General features: G+C 42.8%; 2 protein-coding genes across 18 annotated transcripts in view; one reads left to right on the top strand and one right to left on the bottom strand.

Annotated features, from left to right (window-relative positions):
* Positions 1 to 12,005, bottom strand: part of fnbp1 (formin binding protein 1) — a 74,790-nt gene extending 62,785 nt beyond the window's left edge. For 6 of the 17 annotated variants that reach the window (XR_010000051.1, XM_062958922.1, XM_062958924.1 and 3 more), the window contains exon 1: positions 11,660 to 12,004. Coding sequence is in view for 16 of the 17 variants with exons in the window: in XM_062958922.1 (XP_062814992.1) it covers positions 11,660 to 11,683 (24 nt within the window). In the remaining variant the exon portion in view is untranslated. Of the gene's footprint in view, positions 1 to 11,659 lie in introns of all 17 variants that reach the window. The other 11 variants (XM_062958927.1, XM_062958929.1, XM_062958933.1 and 8 more) reach the window with 4 other exon arrangements.
* A 1,705-nt stretch (positions 12,006 to 13,710) lies between these two features.
* The window catches only part of gpr107 (G protein-coupled receptor 107), a 37,259-nt gene continuing 35,731 nt past the window's right edge, over positions 13,711 to 15,238 (top strand). Inside the window, exon 1 of the mRNA XM_062959923.1 lies at positions 13,711 to 13,880. Coding sequence (XP_062815993.1) covers positions 13,752 to 13,880 — 129 coding nt within the window. The 5' untranslated portion in view covers positions 13,711 to 13,751. The remainder of the gene's footprint in view (positions 13,881 to 15,238) is intronic.

The following is a 15,238-nucleotide window of genomic DNA, read 5'->3' as shown; positions in this document are numbered from 1 at the left end:
TGTTTCCTGTATGGGATTCCTCTGTTTTTAGAGTGTTGCTCTTTTATGTACTGTCCTGAGATTAGAGATTGATTAGCATTTAATGGCCTTGCAGCTTCAAAGCCTGGCTACTTCCTGCCTGGGGGGAAGCCTTTGTTGGGAGGTGTTAGCTGGCCCTGATTGTTGCCCATCTGGAATTCCCCTGTTTTCTGAGTGTTGTTCTTTATTTACTGTTCTGGTTTTACAGTTGTTGTTTTTTTTAATACTGGGAGCCAGATTTTGTATATTTTCATAGATTCCCCCAGGCAACAAAGGAATCCCCCCAGGCAGGAAGAAGCCAGGCCTATTGCACTCCTTGCACATTAAATGCATCTTGAGTTGTTGCACGGGGAAAGAATGCAATGGCTATTGCACTCCTTGCATGCAAAAGGGAGGCCTTTTTTGCAAAGCGTAGCGGAGAAAATGAGTGAGTAAGAGGCCTGTCATTGGAAAAGGAATGAGAGCCGTGCAGCCGCTGCTCTATTTCCAGAAAAGGAGATGTATATACGTTTCCCGGGCCAGGCGCCCTCCCTCCTCCTTCAAGGTGAAGCCGGGTTCAGGCTGGAAAGAAAGAAAACGTTTTGCAATGACGAATTCTCAGAGGAAGCCGTGCCATGTGGGGCTGGCAGATGCTCTGCGCACGGCGCCAACACAATATTGGGGATCGGCGTGCCAGGAAAAAAAGACAAGACCGGGCTGCAAAAGGCTGTTCTGCAATTCCTGACACACAAATATATATATTTACTACTAGGTTGGGGACCCGGCGGTGGTCCAAACAGGGCCAGGATGTAGAGTGGGTCATGGGGGTTCTATGTGCCGAGTTTGGGCTTGATCAGTCATTGGTGAGGGTCGCAGTGGTCTCAGGGAGTGAAGGTACTGCAAGTCCCATCATCCATGGTCCATCCCCCTCCAAACAGGGCCAGGATGTAGAGTGGGTCATGGGGGTTCTATGTGCCGAGTTTGGGCTTGATCAGTCATTGGTGAGGGTCGCAGTGGTCTCAGGGAGTGAAGGTACTGCAAGTCCCATCATCCATGGTCCATCCCCCTCCAAACAGGGCCAGGATGTAGAGTGGGTCATGGGGGTTCTATGTGCCGAGTTTGGGCTTGATCAGTCATTGGTGAGGGTCGCAGTGGTCTCAGGGAGTGAAGGTACTGCAAGTCCCATCATCCATGGTCCATCCCCCTCCAAACAGGGCCAGGATGTAGAGTGGGTCATGGGGGTTCTATGTGCCGAGTTTGGGCTTGATCAGTCATTGGTGAGGGTCGCAGTGGTCTCAGGGAGTGAAGGTACTGCAAGTCCCATCATCCATGGTCCATCCCCCTCCAAACAGGGCCAGGATGTAGAGTGGGTCATGGGGGTTCTATGTGCCGAGTTTGGGCTTGATCAGTCATTGGTGAGGGTCGCAGTGGTCTCAGGGAGTGAAGGTACTGCAAGTCCCATCATCCATGGTCCATCCCCCTCCAAACAGGGCCAGGATGTAGAGTGGGTCATGGGGGTTCTATGTGCCGAGTTTGGGCTTGATCAGTCATTGGTGAGGGTCGCAGTGGTCTCAGGGAGTGAAGGTACTGCAAGTCCCATCATCCATGGTCCATCCCCCTCCAAACAGGGCCAGGATGTAGAGTGGGTCATGGGGGTTCTATGTGCCGAGTTTGGGCTTGATCAGTCATTGGTGAGGGTCGCAGTGGTCTCAGGGAGTGAAGGTACTGCAAGTCCCATCATCCATGGTCCATCCCCCTCCAAACAGGGCCAGGATGTAGAGTGGGTCATGGGGGTTCTATGTGCCGAGTTTGGGCTTGATCAGTCATTGGTGAGGGTCGCAGTGGTCTCAGGGAGTGAAGGTACTGCAAGTCCCATCATCCATGGTCCATCCCCCTCCAAACAGGGCCAGGATGTAGAGTGGGTCATGGGGGTTCTATGTGCCGAGTTTGGGCTTGATCAGTCATTGGTGAGGGTCGCAGTGGTCTCAGGGAGTGAAGGTACTGCAAGTCCCATCATCCATGGTCCATCCCCCTCCAAACAGGGCCAGGATGTAGAGTGGGTCATGGGGGTTCTATGTGCCGAGTTTGGGCTTGATCAGTCATTGGTGAGGGTCGCAGTGGTCTCAGGGAGTGAAGGTACTGCAAGTCCCATCATCCATGGTCCATCCCCCTCCAAACAGGGCCAGGATGTAGAGTGGGTCATGGGGGTTCTATGTGCCGAGTTTGGGCTTGATCAGTCATTGGTGAGGGTCGCAGTGGTCTCAGGGAGTGAAGGTACTGCAAGTCCCATCATCCATGGTCCATCCCCCTCCAAACAGGGCCAGGATGTAGAGTGGGTCATGGGGGTTCTATGTGCCGAGTTTGGGCTTGATCAGTCATTGGTGAGGGTCGCAGTGGTCTCAGGGAGTGAAGGTACTGCAAGTCCCATCATCCATGGTCCATCCCCCTCCAAACAGGGCCAGGATGTAGAGTGGGTCATGGGGGTTCTATGTGCCGAGTTTGGGCTTGATCAGTCATTGGTGAGGGTCGCAGTGGTCTCAGGGAGTGAAGGTACTGCAAGTCCCATCATCCATGGTCCATCCCCCTCCAAACAGGGCCAGGATGTAGAGTGGGTCATGGGGGTTCTATGTGCCGAGTTTGGGCTTGATCAGTCATTGGTGAGGGTCGCAGTGGTCTCAGGGAGTGAAGGTACTGCAAGTCCCATCATCCATGGTCCATCCCCCTCCAAACAGGGCCAGGATGTAGAGTGGGTCATGGGGGTTCTATGTGCCGAGTTTGGGCTTGATCAGTCATTGGTGAGGGTCGCAGTGGTCTCAGGGAGTGAAGGTACTGCAAGTCCCATCATCCATGGTCCATCCCCCTCCAAACAGGGCCAGGATGTAGAGTGGGTCATGGGGGTTCTATGTGCCGAGTTTGGGCTTGATCAGTCATTGGTGAGGGTCGCAGTGGTCTCAGGGAGTGAAGGTACTGCAAGTCCCATCATCCATGGTCCATCCCCCTCCAAACAGGGCCAGGATGTAGAGTGGGTCATGGGGGTTCTATGTGCCGAGTTTGGGCTTGATCAGTCATTGGTGAGGGTCGCAGTGGTCTCAGGGAGTGAAGGTACTGCAAGTCCCATCATCCATGGTCCATCCCCCTCCAAACAGGGCCAGGATGTAGAGTGGGTCATGGGGGTTCTATGTGCCGAGTTTGGGCTTGATCAGTCATTGGTGAGGGTCGCAGTGGTCTCAGGGAGTGAAGGTACTGCAAGTCCCATCATCCATGGTCCATCCCCCTCCAAACAGGGCCAGGATGTAGAGTGGGTCATGGGGGTTCTATGTGCCGAGTTTGGGCTTGATCAGTCATTGGTGAGGGTCGCAGTGGTCTCAGGGAGTGAAGGTACTGCAAGTCCCATCATCCATGGTCCATCCCCCTCCAAACAGGGCCAGGATGTAGAGTGGGTCATGGGGGTTCTATGTGCCGAGTTTGGGCTTGATCAGTCATTGGTGAGGGTCGCAGTGGTCTCAGGGAGTGAAGGTACTGCAAGTCCCATCATCCATGGTCCATCCCCCTCCAAACAGGGCCAGGATGTAGAGTGGGTCATGGGGGTTCTATGTGCCGAGTTTGGGCTTGATCAGTCATTGGTGAGGGTCGCAGTGGTCTCAGGGAGTGAAGGTACTGCAAGTCCCATCATCCATGGTCCATCCCCCTCCAAACAGGGCCAGGATGTAGAGTGGGTCATGGGGGTTCTATGTGCCGAGTTTGGGCTTGATCAGTCATTGGTGAGGGTCGCAGTGGTCTCAGGGAGTGAAGGTACTGCAAGTCCCATCATCCATGGTCCATCCCCCTCCAAACAGGGCCAGGATGTAGAGTGGGTCATGGGGGTTCTATGTGCCGAGTTTGGGCTTGATCAGTCATTGGTGAGGGTCGCAGTGGTCTCAGGGAGTGAAGGTACTGCAAGTCCCATCATCCATGGTCCATCCCCCTCCAAACAGGGCCAGGATGTAGAGTGGGTCATGGGGGTTCTATGTGCCGAGTTTGGGCTTGATCAGTCATTGGTGAGGGTCGCAGTGGTCTCAGGGAGTGAAGGTACTGCAAGTCCCATCATCCATGGTCCATCCCCCTCCAAACAGGGCCAGGATGTAGAGTGGGTCATGGGGGTTCTATGTGCCGAGTTTGGGCTTGATCAGTCATTGGTGAGGGTCGCAGTGGTCTCAGGGAGTGAAGGTACTGCAAGTCCCATCATCCATGGTCCATCCCCCTCCAAACAGGGCCAGGATGTAGAGTGGGTCATGGGGGTTCTATGTGCCGAGTTTGGGCTTGATCAGTCATTGGTGAGGGTCGCAGTGGTCTCAGGGAGTGAAGGTACTGCAAGTCCCATCATCCATGGTCCATCCCCCTCCAAACAGGGCCAGGATGTAGAGTGGGTCATGGGGGTTCTATGTGCCGAGTTTGGGCTTGATCAGTCATTGGTGAGGGTCGCAGTGGTCTCAGGGAGTGAAGGTACTGCAAGTCCCATCATCCATGGTCCATCCCCCTCCAAACAGGGCCAGGATGTAGAGTGGGTCATGGGGGTTCTATGTGCCGAGTTTGGGCTTGATCAGTCATTGGTGAGGGTCGCAGTGGTCTCAGGGAGTGAAGGTACTGCAAGTCCCATCATCCATGGTCCATCCCCCTCCAAACAGGGCCAGGATGTAGAGTGGGTCATGGGGGTTCTATGTGCCGAGTTTGGGCTTGATCAGTCATTGGTGAGGGTCGCAGTGGTCTCAGGGAGTGAAGGTACTGCAAGTCCCATCATCCATGGTCCATCCCCCTCCAAACAGGGCCAGGATGTAGAGTGGGTCATGGGGGTTCTATGTGCCGAGTTTGGGCTTGATCAGTCATTGGTGAGGGTCGCAGTGGTCTCAGGGAGTGAAGGTACTGCAAGTCCCATCATCCATGGTCCATCCCCCTCCAAACAGGGCCAGGATGTAGAGTGGGTCATGGGGGTTCTATGTGCCGAGTTTGGGCTTGATCAGTCATTGGTGAGGGTCGCAGTGGTCTCAGGGAGTGAAGGTACTGCAAGTCCCATCATCCATGGTCCATCCCCCTCCAAACAGGGCCAGGATGTAGAGTGGGTCATGGGGGTTCTATGTGCCGAGTTTGGGCTTGATCAGTCATTGGTGAGGGTCGCAGTGGTCTCAGGGAGTGAAGGTACTGCAAGTCCCATCATCCATGGTCCATCCCCCTCCAAACAGGGCCAGGATGTAGAGTGGGTCATGGGGGTTCTATGTGCCGAGTTTGGGCTTGATCAGTCATTGGTGAGGGTCGCAGTGGTCTCAGGGAGTGAAGGTACTGCAAGTCCCATCATCCATGGTCCATCCCCCTCCAAACAGGGCCAGGATGTAGAGTGGGTCATGGGGGTTCTATGTGCCGAGTTTGGGCTTGATCAGTCATTGGTGAGGGTCGCAGTGGTCTCAGGGAGTGAAGGTACTGCAAGTCCCATCATCCATGGTCCATCCCCCTCCAAACAGGGCCAGGATGTAGAGTGGGTCATGGGGGTTCTATGTGCCGAGTTTGGGCTTGATCAGTCATTGGTGAGGGTCGCAGTGGTCTCAGGGAGTGAAGGTACTGCAAGTCCCATCATCCATGGTCCATCCCCCTCCAAACAGGGCCAGGATGTAGAGTGGGTCATGGGGGTTCTATGTGCCGAGTTTGGGCTTGATCAGTCATTGGTGAGGGTCGCAGTGGTCTCAGGGAGTGAAGGTACTGCAAGTCCCATCATCCATGGTCCATCCCCCTCCAAACAGGGCCAGGATGTAGAGTGGGTCATGGGGGTTCTATGTGCCGAGTTTGGGCTTGATCAGTCATTGGTGAGGGTCGCAGTGGTCTCAGGGAGTGAAGGTACTGCAAGTCCCATCATCCATGGTCCATCCCCCTCCAAACAGGGCCAGGATGTAGAGTGGGTCATGGGGGTTCTATGTGCCGAGTTTGGGCTTGATCAGTCATTGGTGAGGGTCGCAGTGGTCTCAGGGAGTGAAGGTACTGCAAGTCCCATCATCCATGGTCCATCCCCCTCCAAACAGGGCCAGGATGTAGAGTGGGTCATGGGGGTTCTATGTGCCGAGTTTGGGCTTGATCAGTCATTGGTGAGGGTCGCAGTGGTCTCAGGGAGTGAAGGTACTGCAAGTCCCATCATCCATGGTCCATCCCCCTCCAAACAGGGCCAGGATGTAGAGTGGGTCATGGGGGTTCTATGTGCCGAGTTTGGGCTTGATCAGTCATTGGTGGGGGTCACAGTGCTGTCAGGAAGTGAGTGAAGGTACTGCAAGTCCCATCGTCCGCTTCCCGATTGGCTTCCACTTCCACAGGTCACTGTGACCTGGCCCAAACTTGGCAGACTTCATGCCCTGGTGCGGTTTGGGAGAGGCTGGCCCACGAATGATGGGATTTGCAGTACTTTCAATTGCTTCGGCTCCCACAGACCACTGCGATGCCCACCAGATAGATAGGATGATTGTTTGAAAAGAGTGATGGCATCACAGCGACCCACAAAACAACAAAACTACAGGCCCCCCAACCTCGAAATTTGACAACACAACCCATCATCCACGCCTCTAGGTTGATACAACAAAAAGAAAAGAAAAATAAAGTCCTAATGAGAGAGAGAGGAATAATTGCTTTTATCCAATTGCTGCCAGTTAGAAGGCTAAGCTCTTCCAACTTGGTCTCCTAGCAACCCCATAAAAAATAATAATAAAAAACACTAAAAAATTAATACAATAAAATACTATAATAACAGAAAATAACTAAAAATAATACAAGAAAATAATAAAATATGATAAATAAAAATATAACTTACAATAAAATTAATTAAAAAATGCAAATAACGTCAAATAAAAATTACACAACAATTTTTAACCAATACCACCACCACTTTGCCACAGCAACGCATGGCCGGGCACAGTCTATATCTATAAAAGGGTAATGAAATTTCGGCCTAGGACAAAACAACAAAACGACACATCCCAGAAACACTAAACTTGGCAGCACAACCCCTCATCCATGCCTCTACGTTCATACAACAAAAATAAAATAAAAATAAAATCCTAATTAGAGGACCCCTTCTACACAGTTGTATAAAATGCACACTGAAGTGGATTATATGGCAGTGTGGAGTCAAGATAATCCAGTTCAAAGCAGATAATATAAGATTATAAATGGGTTATATAGCTGTGTGGAAGGGCCTTGAGTCTACACTGCCATATAATCCAGTTCAAATCTGATAATCTGTATTTTATAGGCAGTGTGGAAGAGGCCTAAGTGAGGCCTAACTCTCCCTGTCCCCTGGGCTGAGCTTAGCCTTCTAACTGGCAGCAATTGGATAAAAACAATGATTCCTCTCCCTCTAATTAGGACTTTATTTTTCTTTTCTTTTTGTTGTATCAACCTAGAGGCGTGGATGATGGGTTGTGTTGTCAATTGTCGAGGTTGGGGGGCCTTTAGTTTTGTTGTTTTGTTGGTCGTCGTGATGCCATCACTCTTTTATATATATAGATAGAAAAAAAGAAGTTATAATATTATATATATATATATATAAAAAATACACACATGTAGTATTTGGAGTATCTGGGGAGAAAATGCTGCAGATACTCAGAAAAAACGCCCTCCCTTCCTTCCTTCCGGTAAGAAATCGGCTTTTTTTTTCAAACAGGAAACTTCTCGTTTATTTGAAAAATAGAAATGAAACCAAACGTCTGAGATTTTCCGAGAATGGTTTCGAGACATTTGGGTTCGCAAGGAAAAAATGAAGAGAGAGGGAAAGAAAAGACAGATAGAGAGAACGATGGATGAACGGACAAAGTGATAGACACGGATCAATAGATTCCTCCACCACAGACACCCCGGTGTCCGTTACTCTGTTTTATGTGTTTCCTCCACCACAGACACGCCAGTGTCCCTTACCTCATCCTCATTATCCTCATCATCATCATCCTCATCATTATTATCCTCATCATCAGTAGTATTATCATCCTCATCATTATTACCATCATTATTATCATCCTCATCATCATTACATCATTATTATTATCATCATAATCAGTAGTATTATCATCATTATCATCATCCTCATCATTATTATCATCATCCTCATCATCGTTACCATCATTATCATCAGTAGTATTATCCTCATCATCATCCTCATCCTCATCATTATCATCATCCTCATCATCATTACCATCATTATCATCATCATCACTAGATATTATTCTCCTCATCCTCATCATCCTCATCATCATTACTATCATTATCATCATCACTAGTATTATCCACATCATCATCATCATCATCATTACTATCATCATCATCATGAGTAGTATTATCCTCATCATCATTATCATCCTCATCATCATTACTATCATTATTATCATCATCATCACTAGTATTATCCTCATCATCATCCTCATCATCATTACTATCATTATTATCATCATCATCACTAGTATTATCCTCATCATCATCCTCATCATCATTACTATCATTATCATCATCCTCATCATCACTAGTATTATCCTCATCATCATCCTCATCATCATTATCATCATCCTCATTATCATTACTATCATTATCATCATCATCAGTATTATCTTCATCCTCATCATCATTACATCATTATCATCATTAGTATTATCCTCATGATCATTATCATCATCCTCATCATCATACCATCATTATCATCATCATCACTAGCATTATCCTCATCATCATTACTATCATTATCATCATCATCACTAGTATTATCCTCATCATCATCCTCATCATCACTAGTATTATCCTCCTCATCATCCTCATCATCATCATTAGTATTATCCTCATCATCATTATCATCATCCTCATCATCATACCATCATTATCATCATCACTAGTATTATCCTCGTCATCCTCATCCTCATCATTACATCATTATTATCATCATCATCAGTAGTATTATCATCCTCATCATCATTATCATCCTCATCATCCTCATCCTCATCATTACATCATTATTATCATCATCATCAGTAGTATTATCATCCTCATCATCATTATCATCCTCATCATCATAACCATCATCATCATCATCCTGATCCCTATCATTATCATTACCATCATCATTATCATTGTCGTCCAAATAAAATACTAAATAAGAAAAATAAGGGAGGGCTACAAATCATCATCATCATCATCATCATCATCATCATCATCATCATCATCATCATCCAAATAAAATATAAAATAACTCATAAATAAAAGTAATATATGAATATAAATATAACTACCATTATGTCTTTCTCAACAAAGCAAGGAAAGTATGACCATTTTCATCACCATCATCATCATGCAAATGAAATATATTAAATAATAAAAATAACTAATAATGAATAATAATAATAAATGATTAATAAAAATATAAAATAAAATATACTAAATAATATAAAATACAATAAATGCAAAAATGCAAAAGCAATGCCCATGCAATCAACCCTTTGCAGAAGTGCAATAATAATAATAATAATAATAATAATAATAATAATAATAATAATAATAATAATAATAATAAATAAGTAATATATTAAATAATATTTTAAAAATACAGAAATGCAAAAGCAGTGCCATTGGGATGCCTTGCACTGAGCCCATGCAATCCACCCTTTCCAGAAAGACAATGATAATGATAAACATTTAATATAAAATATACTAAGTAATAATAATATTTTAAAAATACAGAAATGCAATAATAATAATAATAATAATAAAAAGTAATATATACTAAATAATAATATATATTTTTTAAAAATACAGAAATGCAAAAGCAATGAGCCTATGCAATCAACCCTTCACAGAAGAGCAAGCATAACAGTAAATAAGTAATATAAAATATGCTAAATAATAATAATATTTTTTAAAAAATTCAGAAATGCAAAAGTAGTGCCATTGGGATGCATGGCACTGAGCCCATGCTATCCACCCTTTGCAGAAATGCAATGATAATGATAAATAAGTAATATAAAATATACTAAATAATAATAATATATTTTAAAAAAATACAGAAATGCAAAAACAATGCCTTGGATATGCACGGCACTGAGCCCATGCAATCCACCCTTTGCAGAAATGCAATAATAATAGTAAATAAATAATATTATTTTAAAAAATACAGAAATGCAAAAGCAATGCTTTGGATGTGCATAGCACTGAGGCCATGCAATCCACCCTTTGCAGAAATGCAATAATAGTAAATAATAATAATAATAATATTTTAAAAAAATATTTATTAAAATAATAATAATAATAATAATAATAATAATAATAATAATAATTTTAAAAAATACAGAAATGCAAAAGCAGTGCCCTGGATGTGCATGGCACTGAGTCCTTCCAATCAACCCTTTGCAGAAGTGCAATAATAATAGTAAATAAATAATAATAATGTTTTTAAAAAATATTTATTTTAAAATAATAATAATGATAGTAATAATAATTTTTTAAAATACAGAAATGCAAAAGCATTGCCCAGGATGTGCATTGCACTGAGGCCATGCAATCCACCCTTTGCAGAAATGCAATAATAATAATAAATAAATAATAATATTTTTTTAAAATACAGAAATGCAAAAGCAATGCCCTGGATGTGCATGGCACTGAGCCCTTGCAATCAACCCTTTGCAGAAATGCAATGATAATAATACATAAGCAATATATACTAAATAATATATTTTAAAAATTACAGAAATGCAAAAGCAGTGCCCTGGATATGCATGGCACTGAGCCCATGCAATCCACCTTTTGCAGAAATGCAATAATATAGAAATGCAAAAGCAGTGCCATTGGGATGCATGGCACTGAGCCCATGCAATGAACCCTTTGCAGAAGTGCAATAATAATAATAGTAAATAAATAATAATAATAATAATAATAATAATAATTTTTTTTAAAAAATACAGCAATAAGAAATATATACTAAATAATATTTTAAAAAATACAGAAATGCAAAAGCAATGCCCTGGATGTGCAATGCACTGAGCCCTTGCAATGAACCCTTTGCAGAAGTGCAATAATAATAATAGTAAATAAATAATAATAATAATAATAATAATAATAATAATAATAATAATAATTTTTTTAAAAAAATACAGCAATAAGCAATATATACTAAATAATATTTTAAAAAATACAGAAATGCAAAAGCAATGCCCTGGATGTGCATGGCACTGAGGCCATGCAAATAAATAATAATAATATTTTTTAGAAAATACAGAATTGCAAAAGCATTGCTATTGGGATGCATAGCACTGAGCCCATGCAATCCACCCTTTGGAGAAATGCAATAATAATAGTAAATAAATAATAATAATATTTTAAAAAATACAGAAATGCAAAAGCAATGCCCTGGATGTGCATGGCACTGAGGCCATGCAAATAAATAATAATAATAATATTTTAAAAAATAGAGAAATGTAAAAGCAATGCCCTGGATGTGCATGGCACTGAGCCCATGCAAATAAATAATAATAATATTTTTTAGAAAATACAGAATTGCAAAAGCATTGCTATTGGGATGCATAGCACTGAGCCCATGCAATGAGCCCTTTGCAGAAGTGCAAGAATAATAGTAAATAAATAATAATAATAATGTTTTTAAAAACCCAGAAGCCTGACTCACCCAGAGCTCTGTGCCCCAGCTCATGTCTGCAGATGCTGCTGCTCCTTCCTTTGCCCAGAGCCCTTGTCTGGGGGTCCCAGGCCCCTTCCTCCTCCTCTTGGCCTTCCTTCCCCAAGAGGCAGCAGCAGCAGCGAAGGGCCAGCACCCCTCCAAGGTGCTCGCCAGGCGGGGGCATCCACTGGGACCCCCGTGTGGCAATGCAGACCCCCTCTGGGACCCCTTTTCCCCTCCTAAACCCCCCTCCTCCCCATGCCTCCTGCTGCTGCTGCTGCTTCTGCTTCTTGCAAAGAGGAGACAAAAAAATGGCCAGAAATGCAAGCAGAGGAGGGAGGGCTTGACAGCTGGGGAAGGGGGAGTGGCCTCTGCGCATGCGCGGGCCCGCAAGGCCCGGGAGAGAGCCTGGGGAAAGAGTGGCGCATGCGCAGAAATACAAAAATACACCCACATACCAAAAAAAGGATGCAAGACATTGTGAAAAGGATTTTTTGCAAATTGCAAAACGCCTCTTGCTCTTCTGTGCATTGCTCCTCCCATTGCTATTATGGTTAGTCTTAATATTATCCCATTCCCTGCAATTATTATTATTATTATTATTATGACGTCACAGCCCTCCAATGCAATGGGATGGGATTCTCCCTAGCAACAGGGCTTTCCCCACCCACGTTGCAGAATTTAATGCGGTTTCATACCGCTATAACTGCTCTTTGGCCCTGGGAGTTTTGCAAAATACACTGTATCTACTGTATATATTATGTTATTATATTATTATGTGTGTAATGCAAATATATATATATATATATTATTGTGTATGCATACATAATATTGTGTTTGCAAATATATATTATAATGTATATATATATATATAATGTTATATTATTATGTGTGTAATGCAAATATATAAATTATTGTGTATGCATATATAATATTGTGCTTGCAAATATATATTATAATGTATATATATATATATATAATGTTATATTATTATGTGTGTAATGCAAATATATAAATTATTGTGTATGCATATATAATACTGTGTTTGCAAATATATATTATAATGTTTGTGTTTGCAAATATATATTATAATGTGTGTATATAATACACTATATATACTGTATATATTATGTTATATTATTATGTGTAAAGCAAATATATATATTATTGTGTATGCATATATAATATTGTGTTTGCAAATATATATTATAATGTGTGTATATAATACACTATATATACTGTATATATTATGTTATATAGAGGCGTGGATGAGAGGTTGTGCTGTCAATTTTCGAGGTTGTGAGGCATTTAGTTTAGTTGTTTTGTCCGGTGCCGTGATCCCATTACCCTTCTATATATATAAAAGAGTGATGGCATCACGGCGACCCACAAAACAACAAAAGTACAGGCCTCCCAACCTCGAAATTTGACAACACAACCCATCATCCACGCCTCTAGGTTGATACAACAAAAAGAAAAGAAAAATAAAGTCCTAATTAGAGAGAGAGGAATAATTGCTTTTATCCAATTGCTGCCAGTTAGAAGGCTAAGCTCCTCCAACTTGGTCTCCTAGCAACCCAATAAAAAATAATAAAAAACACTAAAAAAAATTAAAAACGTTACAAAATTAATACAATAAATACTATAATAACAGAAAAAACTAAAAATAATACAAGAAAGTAATAAAATATAATAAATAAAAAGATAACTTACAATAAAATTAATTTAAAAAAATGCAAATAACGTCACATAAAAATTCCACAACAATTTTTAAGCAATACCACCACCACTTTGCCACAGCAACGCGTGGCCGGGCACAGCTAGTATCTATATATATATAATAAATAATGGAATTACGACCTAGGACAAAACAACTAAACTAAACTAAACTTGTGCTAAACTATAGCACAAGTTGAACCCGGAAGCTCCCCGTTGACAGGCTCAATGGTTGCCTCTACATTTTCCTTGATCTATGTGGCAGTAGAGTGTGTTTGGAGCTTCTGAGGCTTTGCGCAGGCCACGCCCACGAGGCCCCGAGGCCCCGCCCCCGGCGACGCCGGAAGTGGGCGTGGTTTGGGGTGATGTTGACGCTGGCGCCAAGATGGCGGCGTGTGGAGGCAGCGCCTCGTCTTCGCGGAGGCCGAAGCTGGGCCTCGCCGTGCTGGCGGCGGCCTTGGCCTCGCTCCTCGGAGGCCCCGCCGACGCCCGCGTCCACCACCTCGCCCTCAAGGTAGGCCTCGGCCGGACTTCAGGCCTCCCGGTGGCCTGCAGGGCTTCTAGGCCTCCCGGACTCCGTTTCCCGGCATCCTCCGCCATTCGCCTCTGCAGTGGAGGCTTCTGGGAGTTGGAGTCCCACAGGAGCTGAGGCGAGACGCTGGAACCAGGAAGCTTCTCTGCTTCTGTCGAGAAGAATAATACAGTCGAGTCTCACTTATCCAACATAAACGGGCCGGCAGAACGTTGGATAAGCGAATATGTTGGATAATATGGAGGGATTAAGGAAAATTCTTAGGTTATGATTTGACAAATTAAGCACCAAAACATCATGTTTAACAACAACTTTGACAGAAAAACGAGTTCAATACGCAGTAATGATATTTAGTAATTGCAGTAGAGTCTCGCTTATCCAACGTCATGAATAATATAATAGTAATACGATAATATGCTACAATTATAATAGAATGATATAATAATTATATACAGTAGAGTCTCACTTATCCAACATAAACGGGCCGGCAGAACGTTGGATAAGCGAATATGTTGGATAATAAGGAGGGATTAAGAAAAATTCTTAGGTTATGATTTGACAAATTAAGCACCAAAACATCATGTTTAACAACAACTTTGACAGAAAAACTAGTTCAATACGCAGTAATGCTATTTAGTAATTACAGTAGAGTCTCGCTTATCCAACATCATGAATAATGAATAATATACAGTAGAGTCCCACTTATCCAACGTAAACGGGCCGGCAGAACGTTGGATAAGCGAATATGTTGGATAATAAGGAGAGATTAAGGAAAAGCCTATTAAACATCAAATTAGGTTATGATTTTACAAATTGAACACCAAAATATCATGTTTAACAACAAATTTGACAGAAAAAGCAGCTCAATACGCAGTAATGCTATGTAGTAATTACTGTATTTACGAATTTAGCACCAAAATATCACGATATATTGAAAACATTGGCTAAAAAAATGCATTGGATAATCCAGAAAGTTGGATAAGTGAGACTCTACTGTAATATAATAGTAATATGATAATATGCTACTATATTATATATATATATATATATATATATATATATACAGTAGAGTCTCACTTATCCAACATAAACGGGCCGGCAGAACGTTGGATAAGCAAATATGTTGGATAATAAGGAGAGATTAAGAAAAAGCCTATTAAACATCAAATTAGATTATGATTTTACAAATTAAGCACCAAAACATCGTGTTATACAACAAATTTGACAGAAAAAGTAGTTCAATACGCAGTAATGCTATGTAGTAATTACTGTATTTACAAATTTAGCACCAAAATATCACGATATACTGAAAACATTGACTACAAAAATGCATTGGATAA

The sequence above is a fragment of the Anolis carolinensis genome, unplaced genomic scaffold (assembly GCF_035594765.1).
Source record: "Anolis carolinensis isolate JA03-04 unplaced genomic scaffold, rAnoCar3.1.pri scaffold_7, whole genome shotgun sequence".
Taxonomy (NCBI): Eukaryota; Metazoa; Chordata; class Lepidosauria; order Squamata; family Dactyloidae; genus Anolis; species Anolis carolinensis.
The sequence above is the reverse complement of the archived record's forward strand: the minus strand, read 5'-3'. Positions and strand labels throughout refer to the sequence as shown.